General features: G+C 43.0%; 5 protein-coding genes across 5 annotated transcripts; 3 read left to right on the forward strand and 2 right to left on the reverse strand.

Moving 5' to 3' along the window:
• The first annotated feature begins 261 nt into the window (after positions 1–261).
• LOC143377083 (protein KRTCAP2 homolog) lies at positions 262–1,225 on the forward strand. Its single transcript, XM_076828003.1, has 3 exons — positions 262–367; positions 581–799; positions 870–1,225. Exons 1-3 carry the CDS (start codon positions 364–366, stop codon positions 1,043–1,045), a joined length of 399 nt encoding a protein of 132 aa, XP_076684118.1. The 5' UTR covers positions 262–363; the 3' UTR covers positions 1,046–1,225.
• Stoml2 (stomatin like 2) lies at positions 1,184–4,022 on the reverse strand. The gene is made up of 7 exons (XM_076827998.1): positions 3,837–4,022; positions 3,633–3,749; positions 3,416–3,563; positions 2,449–2,697; positions 2,221–2,376; positions 1,478–1,722; positions 1,184–1,407 (listed from the first exon to the last, which is right to left on the reverse strand). Exons 1-7 carry the CDS (start codon positions 3,909–3,911, stop codon positions 1,228–1,230), a joined length of 1,170 nt encoding a protein of 389 aa, XP_076684113.1. The 5' UTR covers positions 3,912–4,022; the 3' UTR covers positions 1,184–1,227.
• Positions 4,023–4,904: 882 nt separating this feature from the next.
• Positions 4,905–5,564, forward strand: Csp1 (chemosensory protein 1). Its single transcript, XM_076828004.1, has 2 exons — positions 4,905–5,181; positions 5,300–5,564. Exons 1-2 carry the CDS (start codon positions 4,992–4,994, stop codon positions 5,467–5,469), a joined length of 360 nt encoding a protein of 119 aa, XP_076684119.1. The 5' UTR covers positions 4,905–4,991; the 3' UTR covers positions 5,470–5,564.
• A 365-nt stretch (positions 5,565–5,929) lies between these two features.
• Positions 5,930–11,878, forward strand: LOC143377082 (lysoplasmalogenase TMEM86A). The gene is made up of 6 exons (XM_076828002.1): positions 5,930–6,159; positions 7,439–7,602; positions 8,894–9,087; positions 9,195–9,310; positions 9,913–10,023; positions 10,089–11,878. Exons 1-6 carry the CDS (start codon positions 6,139–6,141, stop codon positions 10,206–10,208), a joined length of 726 nt encoding a protein of 241 aa, XP_076684117.1. The 5' UTR covers positions 5,930–6,138; the 3' UTR covers positions 10,209–11,878.
• On the reverse strand, positions 8,801–16,240 carry LOC143377078 (intraflagellar transport protein 81 homolog). Its single transcript, XM_076827997.1, has 14 exons — positions 15,195–16,240; positions 14,926–15,074; positions 14,743–14,854; positions 14,553–14,669; positions 13,898–13,957; positions 13,668–13,820; positions 13,287–13,565; positions 12,914–13,231; positions 12,711–12,861; positions 12,503–12,651; positions 12,358–12,438; positions 12,124–12,287; positions 11,931–12,033; positions 8,801–10,149 (listed from the first exon to the last, which is right to left on the reverse strand). Exons 1-13 carry the CDS (start codon positions 15,297–15,299, stop codon positions 11,934–11,936), a joined length of 1,938 nt encoding a protein of 645 aa, XP_076684112.1. The 5' UTR covers positions 15,300–16,240; the 3' UTR covers positions 8,801–10,149; positions 11,931–11,933.
• Positions 16,241–16,800: the final 560 nt, after the last annotated feature.

Here is a 16,800-nt window from a genome sequence, read left to right on the forward strand (position 1 = left end):
TATCTTGTACGTCAGGCCTTCCCAAGTAGGGGAAATGCACTCCTAAAACGTTTTAGGAGTGCATTTCCTAAAACGTTTTAGGAGTGCATTTCCTAAAACGTTTTAGGAGTGCATTTCCCCTACTTGGGAAGGCCTGCTCTGAGACTACAATACCCCTAATTCTTTTTTTACTAGTAAAGTCGGCCGTGACTTTACCTACAGAGTGTCACGTCAAAACGCACCTTTGTTGCCTAGGAACATTTATGTTTCTTCAATTGTAATTCGGCTAGGTCCGTCACAACAACACCAGCCACCGTGGTAGAAACCGAAAGATTACTGGGATCGATTGGAATTCGGGGGGACAATAAGACTTTTTCTGTCAAAATGTGTACGTAGGAGCCACATATTATAAATTCTTACTCTTCGATGTGTTCTAAGAAACTTATTTCTCTAAAAGATTCTTGGAAAGATTCAGAGAATAACATACCAGATTTCACAGTTAACGCGTGCTCTAACCACACTGATGCCCTGTTGCCGGAGCTTTCAACAGCCCTGTAATCAACACCGCAAAGGAATCAACTTCTTTCTTATCATGTTTCAGCCGTCAATAGCGGAGTATCATTTGCGTTATCGTCTGTCTTGACAGTCCTCATATTTTCTGGAATGCAAATATACAAAACTTGGCTGGGGTCGTCGCAACTCTATACGATATTGGGAGGATATATCGGATCGGTATTGTTCATATGCATATTAACCGCAGTTGGAAACCTAGAAACGACGATATTTGGCAAGTCTTTTCAACAGAAACTGTTTCCTGAAGGTGAGTCGCTAAATACCGAAGTTTCAAGAGCAGAATGATTGACACCATCTAAATCTCTTCTTACTTGCAGTTATGTTCTCACTGGTCGTCAGTTTACTCGCATCGGGACTGGTGCATCGCGTCGCGACCACAACTTGCTTCTTATTTTCTATGATTGCGCTGTACTATATCAACCGGATCTCTCAAGCAACATACTCCGTACCGGTGACTGTAGCAACATCGATGCACACGAAGAAAAGAAAATGAGAGCAGACGGATGCTTAGCATAATTTTTCTACTCTACTTTTTTGTCTCCAAGTACTCGTCGTCCGTTCTTCCTAGAAACAACTTAACCGACTCCTGTTCTCAATTACTTTCCGCATCACCCACAACTACAACCGTAGATAGATAAGAAAAGTTGAAATATATTTATATGGTACATGAGAATTTTACAGCATTTTTGGATTCTGATCCCTACTTTCTCTGTGCTTCTCTGCTTCCTCCTTGTCGCTGAAATATTCAAAGGATTCGTCCGCATCTTCGATTCTAAGCGGAGCACGCGGGTTTCCTTTCACTGGGCTGCCCTCGAAGTTTGGCTGGGCCATTACTTGCTTGTAAATCGTCATTGCCTGCAAATAGATCGTTTTAAGCGCGATGATAAGTAACGAGTCGTAAAAGAATAATTTCGTCTCAACGCACTTGCGTTACCAAGGAAGACACATCCGCCACGTTACTGGGCAATATTAGAGTATTGTTGCTCTTTGCCAGCTTATTAAACGCTTTGACGTACTGCTCCGCTATGCTAAGCGCAGCAGCATTCTTCGCATCTGTTATATTAAGAGCGCTCGCCACGAGTTTCAAACTCTTTGCACGCGCCTCCGCGATGGCCACCAAAGCTATCGCTGCGCCATTGGCTTTGTTTATCTCTTCCTGCTTCGCGGCCTCTGTAACGGAATCATGTAAACGGTCCGCTAATCCTTAATTGAAGGGTCGGATGCAATAAGGGAACTAGCGCTCGAAAATGGGAAAGATTATTGTCCAAACGCTACAAAAGATGGGAGAATTAAATGTTGTTAAACTGTATTTTAAAAAAATATAGTATTTTAAAGCTCGTCAAGACTAGGGAATTCAATCTCAGGATCCCGGCTGTTTTTTTGGATTCTAAAACTCCCGGGATTTGATATATCAAGTTATAACTTATCCCGAGAATTTTGAACTTTATGAACAACTGAGAAATATAAAAATGGAATCCAAAAAACAGCCGGGATCCCGGGATTGAATTCCCTAGTCGTGACGAGCTTTACAACACTATATTTTTTGAAATACAGTTTAACATTTAAGTTTCCCATCTTTTGCAGTGTTTGGACAATAATCTTTCCCATTTTCGAGCGCTAGTCTCCTTATTGCATCCGACCCTGAATTAAAGAAAAGAGAGCAATTACCCGAGGCTAGAATCTGCGCCAAACGTTTCCCTTCCGCGATATTTATTTCCGCGTCCCTGGCACCTTCGGACTCCAAAATCGCCGCTCGCTTCTTGCGCTCCGCTTCCACTTGCATCTGCATCGCTTCCTGCACCCTCGGCGGTAATCTTATATCACCTGGTTTAAACAATCCCGTTAACGTGACAGATTAGTTTGTACATTTAACTATCTTTTCTCCAACACACTTACGTATCTCGTATCGAAGGCAAGTAACGCCCCAAGCCTCGCTCGCCTTGTTTATACTATCGACGATACAAACGTTCAGACCCTCCCTCTCCCTGAACACTTTGTCCAAGGATATTTTTCCCAACTCTGACCTCATCGTGGTCTGAGCTAACTGAATAATGGCGAATTCCGCGTCCTCGACACCGTAGGAAGCTCGGTAGGGATCGTTTATTCTCAGATACAACACTCCGTCGATGTTTAACGTTACGTTATCTGCAGGTAAGAGTATCAGGATAAACTGAGCACAGTTCGTTCGAAAGAGTGACTCAAGAAATAGCCTCTTTTTGATCCCACAATTTTGGAACTGAATTTTATGCGAAAGGATACCTCACGATGAGACATCAATCGCACGAAATATTCAAGTTGAGGTGACAATTAGTTTCTCAGATATTGTAGGTGAAAGAAGTGAAAATTCGTTAATGCGTCAGCCCACACGCTTCGACGTACGGACTTTTGTGTGAGGCCGATAATTAAAACAATTATTCCAGGGGTTTTGCTGACTGCTAACGAATTTGAACTTAGATTTTCAAAATTCACAATGGCTGATTCAACATGGTGGACGATATATTAAAAAAAGCACCTACTACACAGACATTTATTTTTCTTGATTTTGATTTTTTTTCATGAATTTTGAAAATCTAAGTTCAAATTCGTTAGCAGTCAGCAAAACCCCTGGAATAATTGTTTAAATTATCGGACTGACATAGAAGTTCGTACATCGAAGCATATGGGCTGACGCGTTAATAAATTTTCACTTCTTTGACCTCCCATATCTCAGAAACTCATTGTCACCTCAACTTAAAAATTTGTTGCGATCGATGTCTCATCACAAGGTATCATTTGGCACAAAATTTAGTTCCGAAATCGTGGGACCAAAAAAAGGCTAAAAAAGGCCTCATTTTTGGGTCACTCTTTACTGTTAGCAACGTACCCGAAGTAACTGCGCTCTGTTGCGGTATTTCTATAGCTAACTCCTTAAGACACTGAACGTACTTGATCTGATCAATTACAGGCACAAGTATGTTCAACCCTGGTTGCAGGATCTTAAAGAACTTTCCCATTCTCTCGACGATCCATGCCTGAAAGAATAGAAAATATAGAGTCTCCCCAAAGAAGGTAACTAATCGAGACCGATGAAACTAACGAACCTCTTGCTGCGGAACAAACATTATAATAGTATTGAAAGGCAAAGTGGACTTGTATCTGGCATGCTGCGTCACTGCCAATTTCGGTAGAGGATGCTCGAATCCAAACACTGGCTGGTGCTTTAAACAGAATTTCCCTTACAATGCAGCTGCACATGTCATTTAAAGAATCGTGATACCCCATATTTTCGGGCGCAACGTAGTTACCTTCAGGATTCCGAAATTACGGGCGAGGAACTTAAATCGGCAGTTCATCCCGCATTTATATTTTCGTAGCAACATCACACAGACAAAGTTGCTACCGACCACTACTGATGGTCGCGAGAGGTTAGGTCAGCCCGTTTGAACCGCAGCGAAACCACGTTGTTCACCTCCGCGGACCAATCGGAATCGACCGATTACAAGCTGGCGTTTGCTGCACGAATAATTGCGGAAACGAAAGAAAGCGTTTCCATTGACGGCACGCGAATACTTCGCGTACTTTCCATCTAGGTAGAAAGCGATCGAATGACCATGAGAATTGTTTTGAATTTCCCGCGCGAAGGAGCGGCTGACCCACGGTGTCACGGCACGTGTTCAAAAAGCAAAAATTTGTATTTCATTTCATGGAATTGATAGTAAACAGTCCTCTGATATAAGAATATCAAAACTTAGTAACATAAATTACGGATTTAAGGTTAGTAATTATATTCAGTTCGAAAAAAATACGGGGTGCAACACTGGGCGCAAAAAGTACCATCGCGAAGGTGCGTGTCACGGATCGTGCCTCGGCGATGTTGTTCCGAGAATTCAGGGATCGACGAGCATAAGCTACGCTGGATGTAGGGGGGAACACCTACAGGAGCTGTCAGTTCGAATGCACTTGAAATTCTCATTGTCCCTCCCCAGCAATCATTTCGTAATCACTCTGACGATACTAAACGCACACAGTCGAAAATAAACGTAGCACACTTTCATACAACAGTCGTTGCTCATAGAAACTTAATTTTATAGGTACAATTATTTCTCACGGAACCTTCACCTAACGCGATAAACCTTACACATTTTTTTTTATTTCCTAAGAGTGTGCTCGAACGTTTTGTAAATTACCTGAATTGCATTATTATACAACCGGTCGTTAAAAAAACTTCATGCATTAATGAAATCACAGGCTCTCAGATCTTTGTCTGTTACAGATAATTGTTATGGAATAATTTTGCCGCAGCCGTGTTTTTATCGTAAATGGTATATCATTAACCATTTACGTTTACATAAATCTCCGCTTATATATTGATCTGATCGATGAACCGATAGCCAGTGCTCTAGAAGATATTCCTCGCGGAGTTTAATCCCCTGGACGCAGAACGATTCAAATTTGACGCCATGCGCTATTACTTCGTGTTGCTGACGCTCGCTTTAGCGACTTGGGCCTGTGCGGAGGAACTCTACTCCGACAAGTACGATTACATCAACGTGCATGAGATTCTGGAGAATGATAAATTGCGGGAGCAATACTACAATTGCTTTATGGGCTCGGCGCCCTGCGTGACCCCTGACGCCAAGTTCTTCAAAAGTAAGTTTGAATTTTTCGCACCGCTACGCCCTCTCGCGCAGCGGTTCGAAACCGCGATCCCATTCGATTACGTTCGACAGTCTTGTGAGTATTTACCAGCGTAATGGAATTGTTTCAGAAAATCTGCCCGAAGCGATAGCAACCAAGTGCAAGAAATGCACCGAGAAGCAAGTGAAAAATTTCGACGCTATGGCAGAGTGGTACGCTGAACATCAGCCTGAGAAATGGGACACTGTCGTGGCGAAAATGCTGGAATCATTGAAAGCGCCGGGCGCGGATAAGAAATGAACGATCGTTGCACACATGTTATAGTAATGCATGTATTATAGAAACCTGTAGCACTGTAATCAAATATAATTCGAGCAATCACTTTGACTTTCAAACAGCTGAAGAATTCTATTACCCCAATTACACTTCAATTCCTCAGCGCTTACATAAACCTCAACACCATAGATGACGCGCGAATCGAGTTTCCCGCCGCTCCGATCGATAACACTTCAAACAAAGAGAGCACCGAAACTCTCCCTCTCTCTGTCTCTCGCAGATTCTGGAACAGCATTAGGAAAAGAGAAACTCAAAATTTCCATCGCGATAAAATCATCTGTCCCATCGAAAGAATCACGCCCATCAACGCGACTGCGCGCCACGTGGCGGGAAATACGAATTGAATCGAAACGAGCCTGAAAATTGTTGCACGGAATTAAAGAAAGTGCACCGAGGGAGACGGAGAATGAATGCTCGCGTGGAAAACAAAGGGCGCACGCTTGGATTGGTCGGTATCAGCGGTCACTGAGCGATCGACCAATAAGAGCAGGCGTCGGTAACGCGGGGAGAAACGATGCAGCCGTCGGGGGAGCAACCTACCGCGATAATTGTATAGAATTGACAGTCCAGTGGAAAATATCGCGTATGCTGGTGCGGGCTGCTTTTCACGCCGAAATTACAGTCTAATCGAAAATGTCATCGCCTACGCAAGTGGTGAGCAATATTTCTCCTCGCCAATTCACCTACTCGCATCATGGTCTTCGATCACCCCCGTTACATTCACACGTTTTCGCGCAGTTAGTGTTCCTCGTCTTTCCCTTGTTCGTCAGACAGACGTCAAGCTCTGGCTCCTTTGTTTTCCGAGCAGTGAAACGGGGACACGAGAAACCTGTCCCCTGGTCGAACAGCTGTTTTCTTTGTTTTGAAACGGCTGCTATCCTTCTTCCTCCCGTGCCGCACACTTTCGGACGCTGACTTTCCTTTTTCCGACGGACCATTAATAACTAATGTTGGCAGTATTGCGAATCGGGTTACTTTTTTTTTCTTCTCTAACGGGCCCCGTTCGCCGCAGCGAACGGACGGGAGAGAGAGACCTCGTTGTTTCTGTTTCGCTAAACAACGTCTTTATCACTCGGGAAATTGACTTTGGTTTAATTGATGCGATAAGTGGATGCCATTGAATGATCCTCACTGCCTTGACTGAGTTGCAGCAATCTTCTAATGATTGTTTAATTGACCATTTCAACACCACGCATAGATACACACAGTGGTTTATTGAAATGCATTTTGTCTTGACGTCGAGAATGAAATCAGTCCTTGAGAACTAATTCCTTCCGCTGCTACGTCTCCTATATGCCTATGCTCGAGTTCCATTTAATGCAATCACTCATCCAGATGTGACTCCCTTGAAATTGTCTCGCTGTGTGTCACTGATATGCTAAATACTAGCTTTGTAAACAGTTTGTGCATTCGGGTTTCAATTGTTTGCACGCAGCTCCCAGTCCGAGCAAATATTATGATTGCAGAAGGATATGGAGCAGTGATTAATAAACCATTGTGTGTTCAGACTCTGTGATAACGCAGAGCCATTATCTTATCTCCCATATTTGTTTCGCTTTTCCCTTAAACCATTATCCTTTGTGTCTCCCGGGACACAGAAACTCTTGAAATTACGCGACCCCTTTGTTCACGTACAAACCGGAATCTGCATTTTCATAAAAATGAGAATTATACACCCTTTGAATATTCATCGTGTTGCCCGCATGAAAACAATGATAATCCATGCGCGCTCGTTAAAATAATTGATTTTACTGGCCCCTCGCTTAATAAAACTCATCTCTCTTCGACTCCTCTTTACCGAGGCATCCTCGAGCACTAATAAAATAAATGAGAAACATTGTCCATTGGATAAATTCGTGGCGTCGCTGTCTCGGTGAAGAAGGCGTCGATTAATCCACCGCTCGATTCCAATCTGTCATTTTCTTTGTTGCAGCTAAAAAGCGTCGGCCCAAAACTAGTCCCATTCTTTAAAAGCGTGTCTGTGTATTTTATATTACTGGCCGAGCAGCCATCCCTGCTGACAGCGTGTTTCAAGTGTTTGCCCATTATAAGCCTTATCGTCTTTGTCCTCCTACATGGAATTAGTCTATCGCAGGAGTAAGTGGGACAGAATTTTTGCATGCGCCGAAACCTTTCGCCGTCAACCCTGTCTTGCACCCTTTGGCCCATTAATCACTACTCGATATACAAAATGTATCCACTACGAACAACTAATAGCTACTAATTTACATCGGTTACTGCACTCTTTCCTCTGACACGCATCCGAGCCTTTGGAGACCCAAGCCGATCAGGGAGGAAAAAGTACAGAAGATCGAGCAATGATCGTGCGCTTGAGACATTTACAGAAAGCCTAGGTGATCGGTGCGAGTTCTGAAAGGCTCGTATGTCCACCGATGCAATAAGAGCGTTACGCTCGTGTCGCAGATGACACCTCCAATAAGCGAATGTCGAGCAGACCGGAAGGGACGAGTTAATCGAGCCCGCGTTACGTTCTCCGCGGGCTACTTATGGGTGCTGTTTAGCTAGGCATTGTCATATGACCTCGCTTACATGCTTATTTTCAGGTCGCTTTTTTTCTCTCCTTAATTGGCAACGCACGATTCTCGAACCCCGCCCCCTGCCCCGCCCAAAATCAGCGTTTAACAGGATCTCCAAATTCCACAGATCGCGTAAAATTCTGTGTCGTAATAAAGCGGCTCGCGGCTCCGAACGAGAAGAGGATCGATCTCGCTCGGCCTTGTGACGTCTGCACGTGATCGCTCTCGTTTCCTCGTGCCCGAAAGCTCCCTTCTCACGGTAACATATGACGGTCAGTCGTTTCGAAAATTCAGACTTGTTAAAAAAATGTCCCGAGTGAAAAAGTCACCTGAAAATGTAAGTGTAAGCTCAACTACTTCGCCGCCACCGTGCTCCTGCTACTCGCGGGCCATCAGCGTTGGGCATTACTCGGAGAGAATTCTGGGGAAAGTAATCGCTCCAGTGATATAGTAGTCAGCGATTGTTTCTTTTATTACGTCAAGCAAAATGGCCCAACCCTGACCGTTGTTATGCAAATGGTGCTCTTGCAAGCGATACCAATAATCTCAAGGAAGCTACTCATTTTCAATGAGCGCAGGCAATCTCTATTAACTACGATGATATATTTTCAAATACAGGATATGTCTGTTCCGTAATCCGTACACTCGCACGATGATTGATATCGTTTACCAGAGCTCGTATTTGTTAAAAGTTCTGAACCCCTTGGTGGCGCTACTACATGCGAGTGTCAAAGGGTTTCAGAAAATTCAATTAGTCCTACCTCTACGTAATTTTATTTCGCCATCAGAAACGCTACTTCCTCGACGCAAAGTAGAACGTGAACAGATGCGTAAGGGATTGTTTCTTACAGATACACCTTCTCCAGGCGTATATTGACAGGGCTAATATTCAGTTGTATGGGAGATGCATTACTGGTTTGGCCCAGTTGCTTCACGCCCGGGATGTTCATGTTTGGTCTCGCCCAGATAATGTACATCAGTGCATTCGGTTTTATACCACTTAACATAATGCTAGGTACAATTCTATATGCGATGTGTTCACTAGGTGAGGTTCACTCAACGTTAATACTCATCGAAACAAAGTTATCTTTCGTTTTAAAGAGCTCATCGACCGAAGGGGGACGTTCGTTTCAATATAATTCTGTATTTTAGTCATATATGCCCTGATGCCTGGTCTAAACGGTATTCTAGTCATCGGAGTTCCAGTTTACACCGTCTTACTGACCACCATGGCATGGAGAGCAATCTCGCGGGTGCAGTTTTACAAGGTACGCAAAGTATCGGAGGGAAAGGTTCTCTTCTGCAGTGCCTTTCGATCTTCCAACTTCGCGGACCGTTTGGGGGCAGTAGCTGAAACAGGCGGAGTAGTTTATTGCACGTGAAAACGTAATTTCCTCATCCGATCAAAGGGCGACGCGTGCCAAGTGGGAAGAAGTGGGTGTGTCTATTCCATGGCACGCGGGTATTATCTTGACGATGTTAGGTGTTATCTAACAAGGAGAGTTTCCCAGGTGTCCGCCTCTGATGTTTTAGAGGACCGAAAAATAAGGTGTTCATCTCCGATTGCTTTGGTTTTTGGATAATTATGACACAAATGAAATTTATATGAAATTTTACTCAACACAATTTTGTAACCCTTATGAATTTTGAGGGGTGGTTTCACCCCCAAATATGAAAACGGGCCGCTATAAAAAGCTATAAAAAAATTATTTTTCGGATGGCGGACACCTGGGAAACTCTCTTTGTAAGCGCCAAGAAAGACCCGATCACCTGACTTGCAAAAATATCCAAGAAGTAGAGAACGGAAACCGTGGAATTCGCCAACAATTTCATTTATTGTAATTCCACTGACGCATTGTCTCTTCAACAGGAGTTATGGACATGGACCAAGCTGTGCAGCTGCATCGGCAGCATATGTTTCCTCATATCCGACACTTTACTAGGGTTCCACTATTTCCACACTCCGCTGCCTTACTCCCAGGTACAGCGCGCAGATGCGTACGTATCGCGACAGCGGTCTCCTTTATTCATTCATCGATTCCCCAGGTCTCCATAATGCTGACATATTACGCTGCTCAACTGGGGATAGCACTAAGCGCCGTGGGATCTAAAGACAACAACAACATTAGTACCGATAGGAACGAAGCAGCTCCTGTGAAGGGTTGAGAGAAACGTCTTCTGTTTATAGACTGTAAATAGTAACCGAATGATCTGTTCTCGTTCCGCTCAAAATGATCAGAGGGCCTGCGAGAAAGCTACAGTGCTACAATCTCTATATCGTACATAGTTCTCAACGTATTAGTCACTTCGTTCTGTACAGCTGATTCTAATCATTTTGAGCGGTGCATCACACTGTAGACCGCACGGATCGGTGTAGCGTAACAGCCATTTCTAAATAGGTACAATGCACCTGATCGAATGATTCGTAGTTAACGTAAAATTGAAGTCGTGACACTGCCACCTTCCTAAGGCAAGACTTTTTACCTAACTCAGTATCGGATGATTCGTTGTAGTCGGTATTTATTGCGTCGTACCTTTTGCGAATCGAACAAAAAGAAAGGGATACCTTAAACGCTGTGAAATACTGGGGACTATTATGCAGTAGTGCTCGGTGGTAAACCGATATGTCTTTTCGCAGTTATAAAAAAAAATTTCTTCTCATTGTGATTGCCACGCGCTCGACGATGTTTACGAACGGTCGAGGCCACGGGAGCGCATATTTTCACGTCGTTGTGCCGGGAACGTTTCGTCTTCTTTCCTGCTCCTTATCTCGCTGGATTCCAGCGAATCGATGAACGTGAAACGCGGATACAGTATTTTCATGCATTTGCCGATGGCGATTAGAGTGGAAAAACTGATTCACGCGCTGTTATACGTGGCTCTTTAAACTTGTTCGCATGTTGTGTGCGCTTTTTCCATAGCGCATGCTACGAACCAAATGCATTTTTTGTACAGTGATAAAAAGAGTATTATCTCGTAGAAGAATACTTGAAACTGAATGTTAGTTGAACATGTGTAGGTAGAATGACGTAAATAGTGACAGACAAGAATTATAGATGTTTGACGCTGTTCTCTCGTGTTATGCGATATATCGGAGGGGACGAACTCTAAAGAATTTTCTGAAAATTTGCATTAGCTCAGTTCGAAAGAACGAAGGACGTTTATTTAGATTAGGTAGACTGTTACTTTACTATTGCATTTACCAACAATCGTGTAGATACTTTAGGCAGTAGCGATGCATTTATTCTATTCTGCGTCTCTACGATATGCACCAAGTGGAGCACTGATTCTATGAACAAACGTAAGATTATTTTTTCGACGAGACAATTTTTTGTATCGATCCGAAGAGGACGCGAGGTCTCCTCTTGGAAAATCATGTATTTTATATCCTAGAAGCTAGTGGATCGTAGCTGACTACAGATCACACGTAGATCTTGGTGACATATCATGAAATTGAATTAACTTCTTCGAACTGTAAGAAGACCTGACTTTGCTAGCGTAAACTGTCAGAGCTGAATAAACATGAATTTACGGCCATACAAGACCGAATAACTCCAAATGTAATGACTCATTTGAACGAGTAATCATGTTTGCTAAGTTATCAGCAAGCTCTTGTGAGAACTAAATCAGAGAGGCAGAATTTACTGCCCGTCTTTTCTCCTTTTATTAATGAGATTACCGTTTTATTCAGCTCTATTATACACTTATTGTAAACAGATGTATTTAAAGTATTTTAATATGAGAATTTACGTGTACAAGTGTAGCATAATATTGATTCGTGAAATACATTTAGAATTCATGTATTTCGATAATAAACCGTTCAGAGATATGTGATACGAGCTATCGTCGAATTTATTCGTTAAATAGAATAGAAGATCTCTTAAATACCACTCATTCCTGTAGAACTAAGGTTTCCGCGCCTCCCCGACGAACAACAATGCCACTCGACTGTCTGCTCTCCTCCGCGCACTTTATTTTACATTTGAAGACCCTGAAACAATACGTATAACGAAGAAAAAGAATATACATTTAACGCTTTTCAGAAACACATACTTTAAAGCGAAATGCATGCTTTACTCACGATAAAATATCATTCCACATCTGTGTCTGCTTTTCCTTCACTGCAACCGTTTCTTTCAACTGTTCCCTCTCTAATTTCAAGCTTCTAATTTTGGCTTCTTCCGATTGGATAACCGAATTCAACTCCTCTTTTATTCTCTTAGCAGGATCAGAAATACTAGGATCCTACCGCGACGAATCAGAATTAGAAAGTTGATTTTAAAATAAATGCCATCGATGTTAAAAGGAAAGAAACCTCGGAATCCCGCTTTATCCTCTCCTCTGTAGATTTCATTTTAGTTACAAGCTTCTGCAGTCTCTCCTTCTCTTTGATATCCTTGGGAATACATTTTGTATTAGATATACAGTTAGCGGCGAATAACAGCTGATTATTAAATTACCTTTTCCACTTTCGCTTTCAGGCTGTCTATCTCGGACTGCAAATTATTAATCGAGACATTCATAGTTGACTCCACGTCGCTGTGGGCTTTTTCAGCTTCCTCGTGCTGCTGCTCAAATTCCTGCGCCTTCCTCCTCAATGTTTGGATTTCTGCAACGCGTTTGAAATGCTTAAAGTTTATCGATCACCGGTGGCCTGTGCGCTCGTACCGTTTATCAGCGGAATCAACTTCCCTCGAAAGCTGGACAAGTTCCTGGACAGCTGAAGATTCATCGAAGAAGCATTTTCTTCGGTAAAATTGCTCGAAGTGTTCTTCTTCACAGTTTCAACTATCTCCTTCGTTTGATTACACTGGCTAAGCTGAGGTAAAGCAGTTACAGGAATGACCATCGAATTGTGTTTCAATACGTACCTGATTCTCCAAGATACCAGCTGTTCGATAAAGCACACTGTTTTCTGCGGTGAGCCACGTCATTTCGCCCTTGCAGTGCTTGTAAAGCGTGCTTCTAGTCTTCAATCGATTTATATACTTTTTCATTTCCTCCCCCTTGGGTGCAGTATCCTCTACGACAAATCTCGATAGTTCTCGTTTCTCCCCCAATTTAGCCTGCAACTCTTGCAAGGAGTTCTCCGTTTTCTCTAATCGCTCCAGCACGTTTCTTTTTATATTTGCAACCGCAGCTGCCTGCTGCCTAAATGGCTCCATTTTGTCAATATTACTCTTCGATACCTGAAGAGAAATTCTGTCAGTCGCAGGCAGCGTATGACATTCGGTCGATGTTTACCTTGAGCTCCATCAGATCTTGGATCTCCTTCGTTATAGCGTCCAACTTATTTCTTAACGTTGTTATCTGATCCGGACTCAAATACGAATACTGTTTCACAGCAGTTAAAGCCTTCGTCCGGTTCTTCTTAGCGTTCAATTCAGCTGGCAGCTTCTCGTTCATGACTATTGTTTGAACCGTTACCACTCCGGACAGTTGTTGCAACAATGCTTGGACTGTAACTTCGCTCTCATCCTTCTTCAGAACTTGTAGCTCCCGCGTTAGTCTTTGAAGGGACATCTAAAATATCAGGGCCTGTTGGGATTCTGGGATACTCTAAGAAATCCCCCGACACTGTTTCCCCGTCGAACCTTGCCCGAACAGGGGATCCCCTTCAATTACCTGTAACCTAGATACAATCTCTTTCTCCTGTTCCTCCTGCAATGCCAGATCACGTTCCTTATCTCTTTCCACGCGTAAAGCTCGAGCAGCATCCAGCAAATGAATCCCCGAATCTGCTTTCGCTTTCATTCTCTCGATACGTATAGTTACCGCCTACAGAATTAATGCGAGCATTAAATTCGCATACAGGACAATTTTGGTGACACCTGCATATCGATATCCATCCTTACTTCTTTCTCTTTCTCCATTGTCTTCAGGTCTGCGGTGAGTTCACTGGCATTTTCGAAATTCTAAACTCGCAAGAGGTCAATGAAGGGTGTTAACGTAGAATAAACTCACAAGGAGAGTCTCCCAGGTGTCCGCCTCCGATTGCTGTGAATTTTGGATATGTTTTAGAGGACCGAAAAATATATACCTCTTTTTTTATAGCGGCTCGTTTTCATATTTAGAGGGTGTTTCCACCCCTCAAAGTTATAAGATTCTCAGGTGTTTGTTTCTAATTGCTTTGGTTTTTGGATATGTTTTAGAGGGCCGAAATATAAGAAACGGGTGTCTTTATTTTGACCTGTTTGCATGTTTAGGGGGGGATACCACCCCTCAAAGTTCATAAGGGTTACAAAATTGTGTTGAGTAAAACTTCATATAAATTTCATTTGCGTCATAATTATCCAAAAACCAAAGCAATGGGAGACGATCACCTGCAAATCTTATAACTTTGAGGGGTGGTTTCACCCCTAAATGCGGCCGCTATAAAAAAAAACACGTATATCTTATTTTTCGGTCCTCTAAAGCATATGCAAAATTCAAAGCAATCGGTGACAGACACCTGAGAGACTCTCTCTGTCAGTCATGTGCGAGTAATATGAACACGTGTTTTTTTTTTACCTTCCTCCCTATCTCTCTTTCCTTGTGAACGACCTTGAATCGATCGATCGAACTTGTGTACTGTTCAAATAGAGACGAGACCTCAGGGTCGCTCAAATACTCAGCAGGAACCTCCACCTAATTGGCGATAATGAAGTCACTCGCTGCGAATGATTTTAAGGGGACAAAGGGTACGTTCGCGCAGGTATACCTTCACTAAGAAGCGAGATAAATAGGCTCTCTTTCGTACGGTGTCCACGTGGGACAGAAGCCAGGTCAGGATAGGGTGGATCGTATCAGGATCGCCTCGAATCAGGCCTTGCCTAAACCATGCGAAATGAAATGGAGTTAATGAAATTGGCGGAGACAATTAAAATAAGGAGGGGAACTTTACCTAAAACTCGCAGGATCTGTTTGCGGCTGGTAATTAAGTACGCGAAGTACAGACAGAATATAAACAGCGGTTTCCTCAGGCGGTTCGCTTCTTACGTCAGTGCTCGCATCATTCTCATCTTGGATCTTGATCAACACCTCTTTTAACACCTACAATGAAACGTTGTGAATACGATGCTTCTAAACAATCCAATGCCTGGTTCTGCGAAAGTTCAGTGAGAAATTGTGGAACCGCAGACAAGTTTGCAAAGTTTTCTGAACGATGCTTACGTTCAACAGCTCCTCCGGAGTTAGAGAATTGAAATAAATTATGTTGTAATTACGACCCAACAGTTTATTTACTTCTGTCACGATAAACTTCATGCTCTCCCTCATGATTGTGCTTAGAATGCTCGTCTCTCTGGAGTGAATTAAGACTAGAATGGAAGGAACACGAAGTCTGTGTTATACTGTTATTGGAATTTGTTGTCCTGACGACGCGACACGCGCGTCAGAATCATCCCCTCTCCTTCAAAGAAACGCAAACTCCACGTGCTGCATACTAAAAACCAAGTACTGACTACCCGTAAGGTGACCTTTAGGCCGAAATTGATCGCTAATCGAGTCAAAGTGGGTGACCCACTGCCGGAGGGCTCTCGAAAGGTCATTTAATCTCGAGCTCCGCCTAATTGCTTGATGCGCCTTGTATGCATATCAATTATCGATAGAGGTGTGCGAGAACCCGAGGTCGGGACGGGTTCCCGAAAAATTCGGGATTCCCGAGAATGTCCGGGCTTCTCGAGAGAGTCGGGACTCCCGAAAATTCCAAGGACCCGTTTAATGAATACAACATCACACATTCAACGCGTCGTAAGGAAAAGTGTAGAGACATTATTAATTTTCCGAAGTACAAACATCAGTCAGTCAGTCCAAATAATACGAATCCCGACACTTCCGGGAATCCCGAAACCCTCGGCAATCCGTCCCGATCCCGACATTTTCGGGTTCTCGCACACCTCTAATTATCGATTGTTCGGTAGCTTGTATTCTGGTTTTTTAATATACATACACAGCACATTAATTACAATCATCACAGAAGTATCTCTAAGCGGTAGGGTATTTAAATCGTACATTAAATTTTTATAAAACAAGCATTACAGACTACTAAACAGTAATAAACACCTTCTATTACAGTAAATAAATGCAATTTTGCCTGCATACCCTGCTCGCAACGAACTACTTAACACAATTTATGACTTCAAATCGACCTTACGTCTGGAGAACTCGCAATGAACGAAAGGGTGCGCAAGGATTATTTAATTTAGCGTGCGAATCACTGCCCGCTCCGTCGGAAGGAAGTTTCTAAGACGTAAGATCATCCTCCAGCCAGGACAATTAAATTGCACCGCTTCGCTGAATGTTAAATATATCCTTCAAACTTAACGTACGATTTACTCGTTACAAAATTGCAAGTCTTTCATATGCTCGGACGCGAGAGTTTTATTCCACACATGAAAATTGGATTGTTTTCGTCACATAATTCAACAGATACGCTATTTCGATATGGAGACCCGGGGGCCGGCTCGAGCGAGCCGCTTGCTCCCTGGGCGAAACACAGTCGACTTCTCCTTCTGCGGGTGTTCATATACATCAGCGGTGTGTGAATTTTTTTTCTGAGCATAGTTTATTTCATAATACTATACTGAACCTTAATTTTACTATTTAACAAACCTCAACCCTAAACAGTGTCAGTTTTCTTTCTTTAATAGATGCCGCTAGAACAACATTTCTATTCGCTTATGTGCGTTAACAGGTGAAAGAGGATACACCAAAGTTATTCTTGACCGTAAAACATATACCGGAATAGTCGGCTCGAGCACAATTCGAAAGTGTCGGC

The sequence above is a fragment of the Andrena cerasifolii genome, chromosome 15 (genome assembly GCF_050908995.1).
Source record: "Andrena cerasifolii isolate SP2316 chromosome 15, iyAndCera1_principal, whole genome shotgun sequence".
Taxonomy (NCBI): domain Eukaryota; kingdom Metazoa; phylum Arthropoda; class Insecta; order Hymenoptera; family Andrenidae; genus Andrena; species Andrena cerasifolii.

Bases quoted from the DNA above. Each gene is read 5' to 3' on its own strand.
- Csp1 (XM_076828004.1), top strand. From the start codon at position 4,992: ATGCGCTATTACTTCGTGTTGCTGACGCTCGCTTTAGCGACTTGGGCC. The intron at 5,182-5,299 runs GTAAGTTTGAAT...GAATTGTTTCAG, and splicing joins TGACGCCAAGTTCTTCAAAA to AAAATCTGCCCGAAGCGATA.
- Stoml2 (XM_076827998.1), bottom strand. From the start codon at position 3,911: ATGTTGCTACGAAAATATAAATGCGGGATGAACTGCCGATTTAAGTTC. The intron at 3,750-3,836 runs GTAACTACGTTG...TTCTGTTTAAAG, and splicing joins GTAATTTCGGAATCCTGAAG to CACCAGCCAGTGTTTGGATT. The intron at 2,377-2,448 runs GTAAGTGTGTTG...TGTTTAAACCAG, and splicing joins TTGCCTTCGATACGAGATAC to GTGATATAAGATTACCGCCG.
- LOC143377083 (XM_076828003.1), top strand. The intron at 800-869 runs GTGAGTCGCTAA...TCTTACTTGCAG, and splicing joins ACAGAAACTGTTTCCTGAAG to TTATGTTCTCACTGGTCGTC.
- LOC143377078 (XM_076827997.1), bottom strand. From the start codon at position 15,299: ATGAGGGAGAGCATGAAGTTTATCGTGACAGAAGTAAATAAACTGTTG. The intron at 13,958-14,552 runs GTAAAAAAAAAA...TTGCGAGTTTAG, and splicing joins AAAGAGAGATAGGGAGGAAG to AATTTCGAAAATGCCAGTGA. The intron at 12,439-12,502 runs GTAATTTAATAA...TGTATTCCCAAG, and splicing joins TGAAAGCGAAAGTGGAAAAG to GATATCAAAGAGAAGGAGAG.
- LOC143377082 (XM_076828002.1), top strand. From the start codon at position 6,139: ATGTCATCGCCTACGCAAGTG. The intron at 9,088-9,194 runs GTGAGGTTCACT...TCTGTATTTTAG, and splicing joins ATATGCGATGTGTTCACTAG to TCATATATGCCCTGATGCCT. The intron at 10,024-10,088 runs GTACAGCGCGCA...TCGATTCCCCAG, and splicing joins CTCCGCTGCCTTACTCCCAG to GTCTCCATAATGCTGACATA.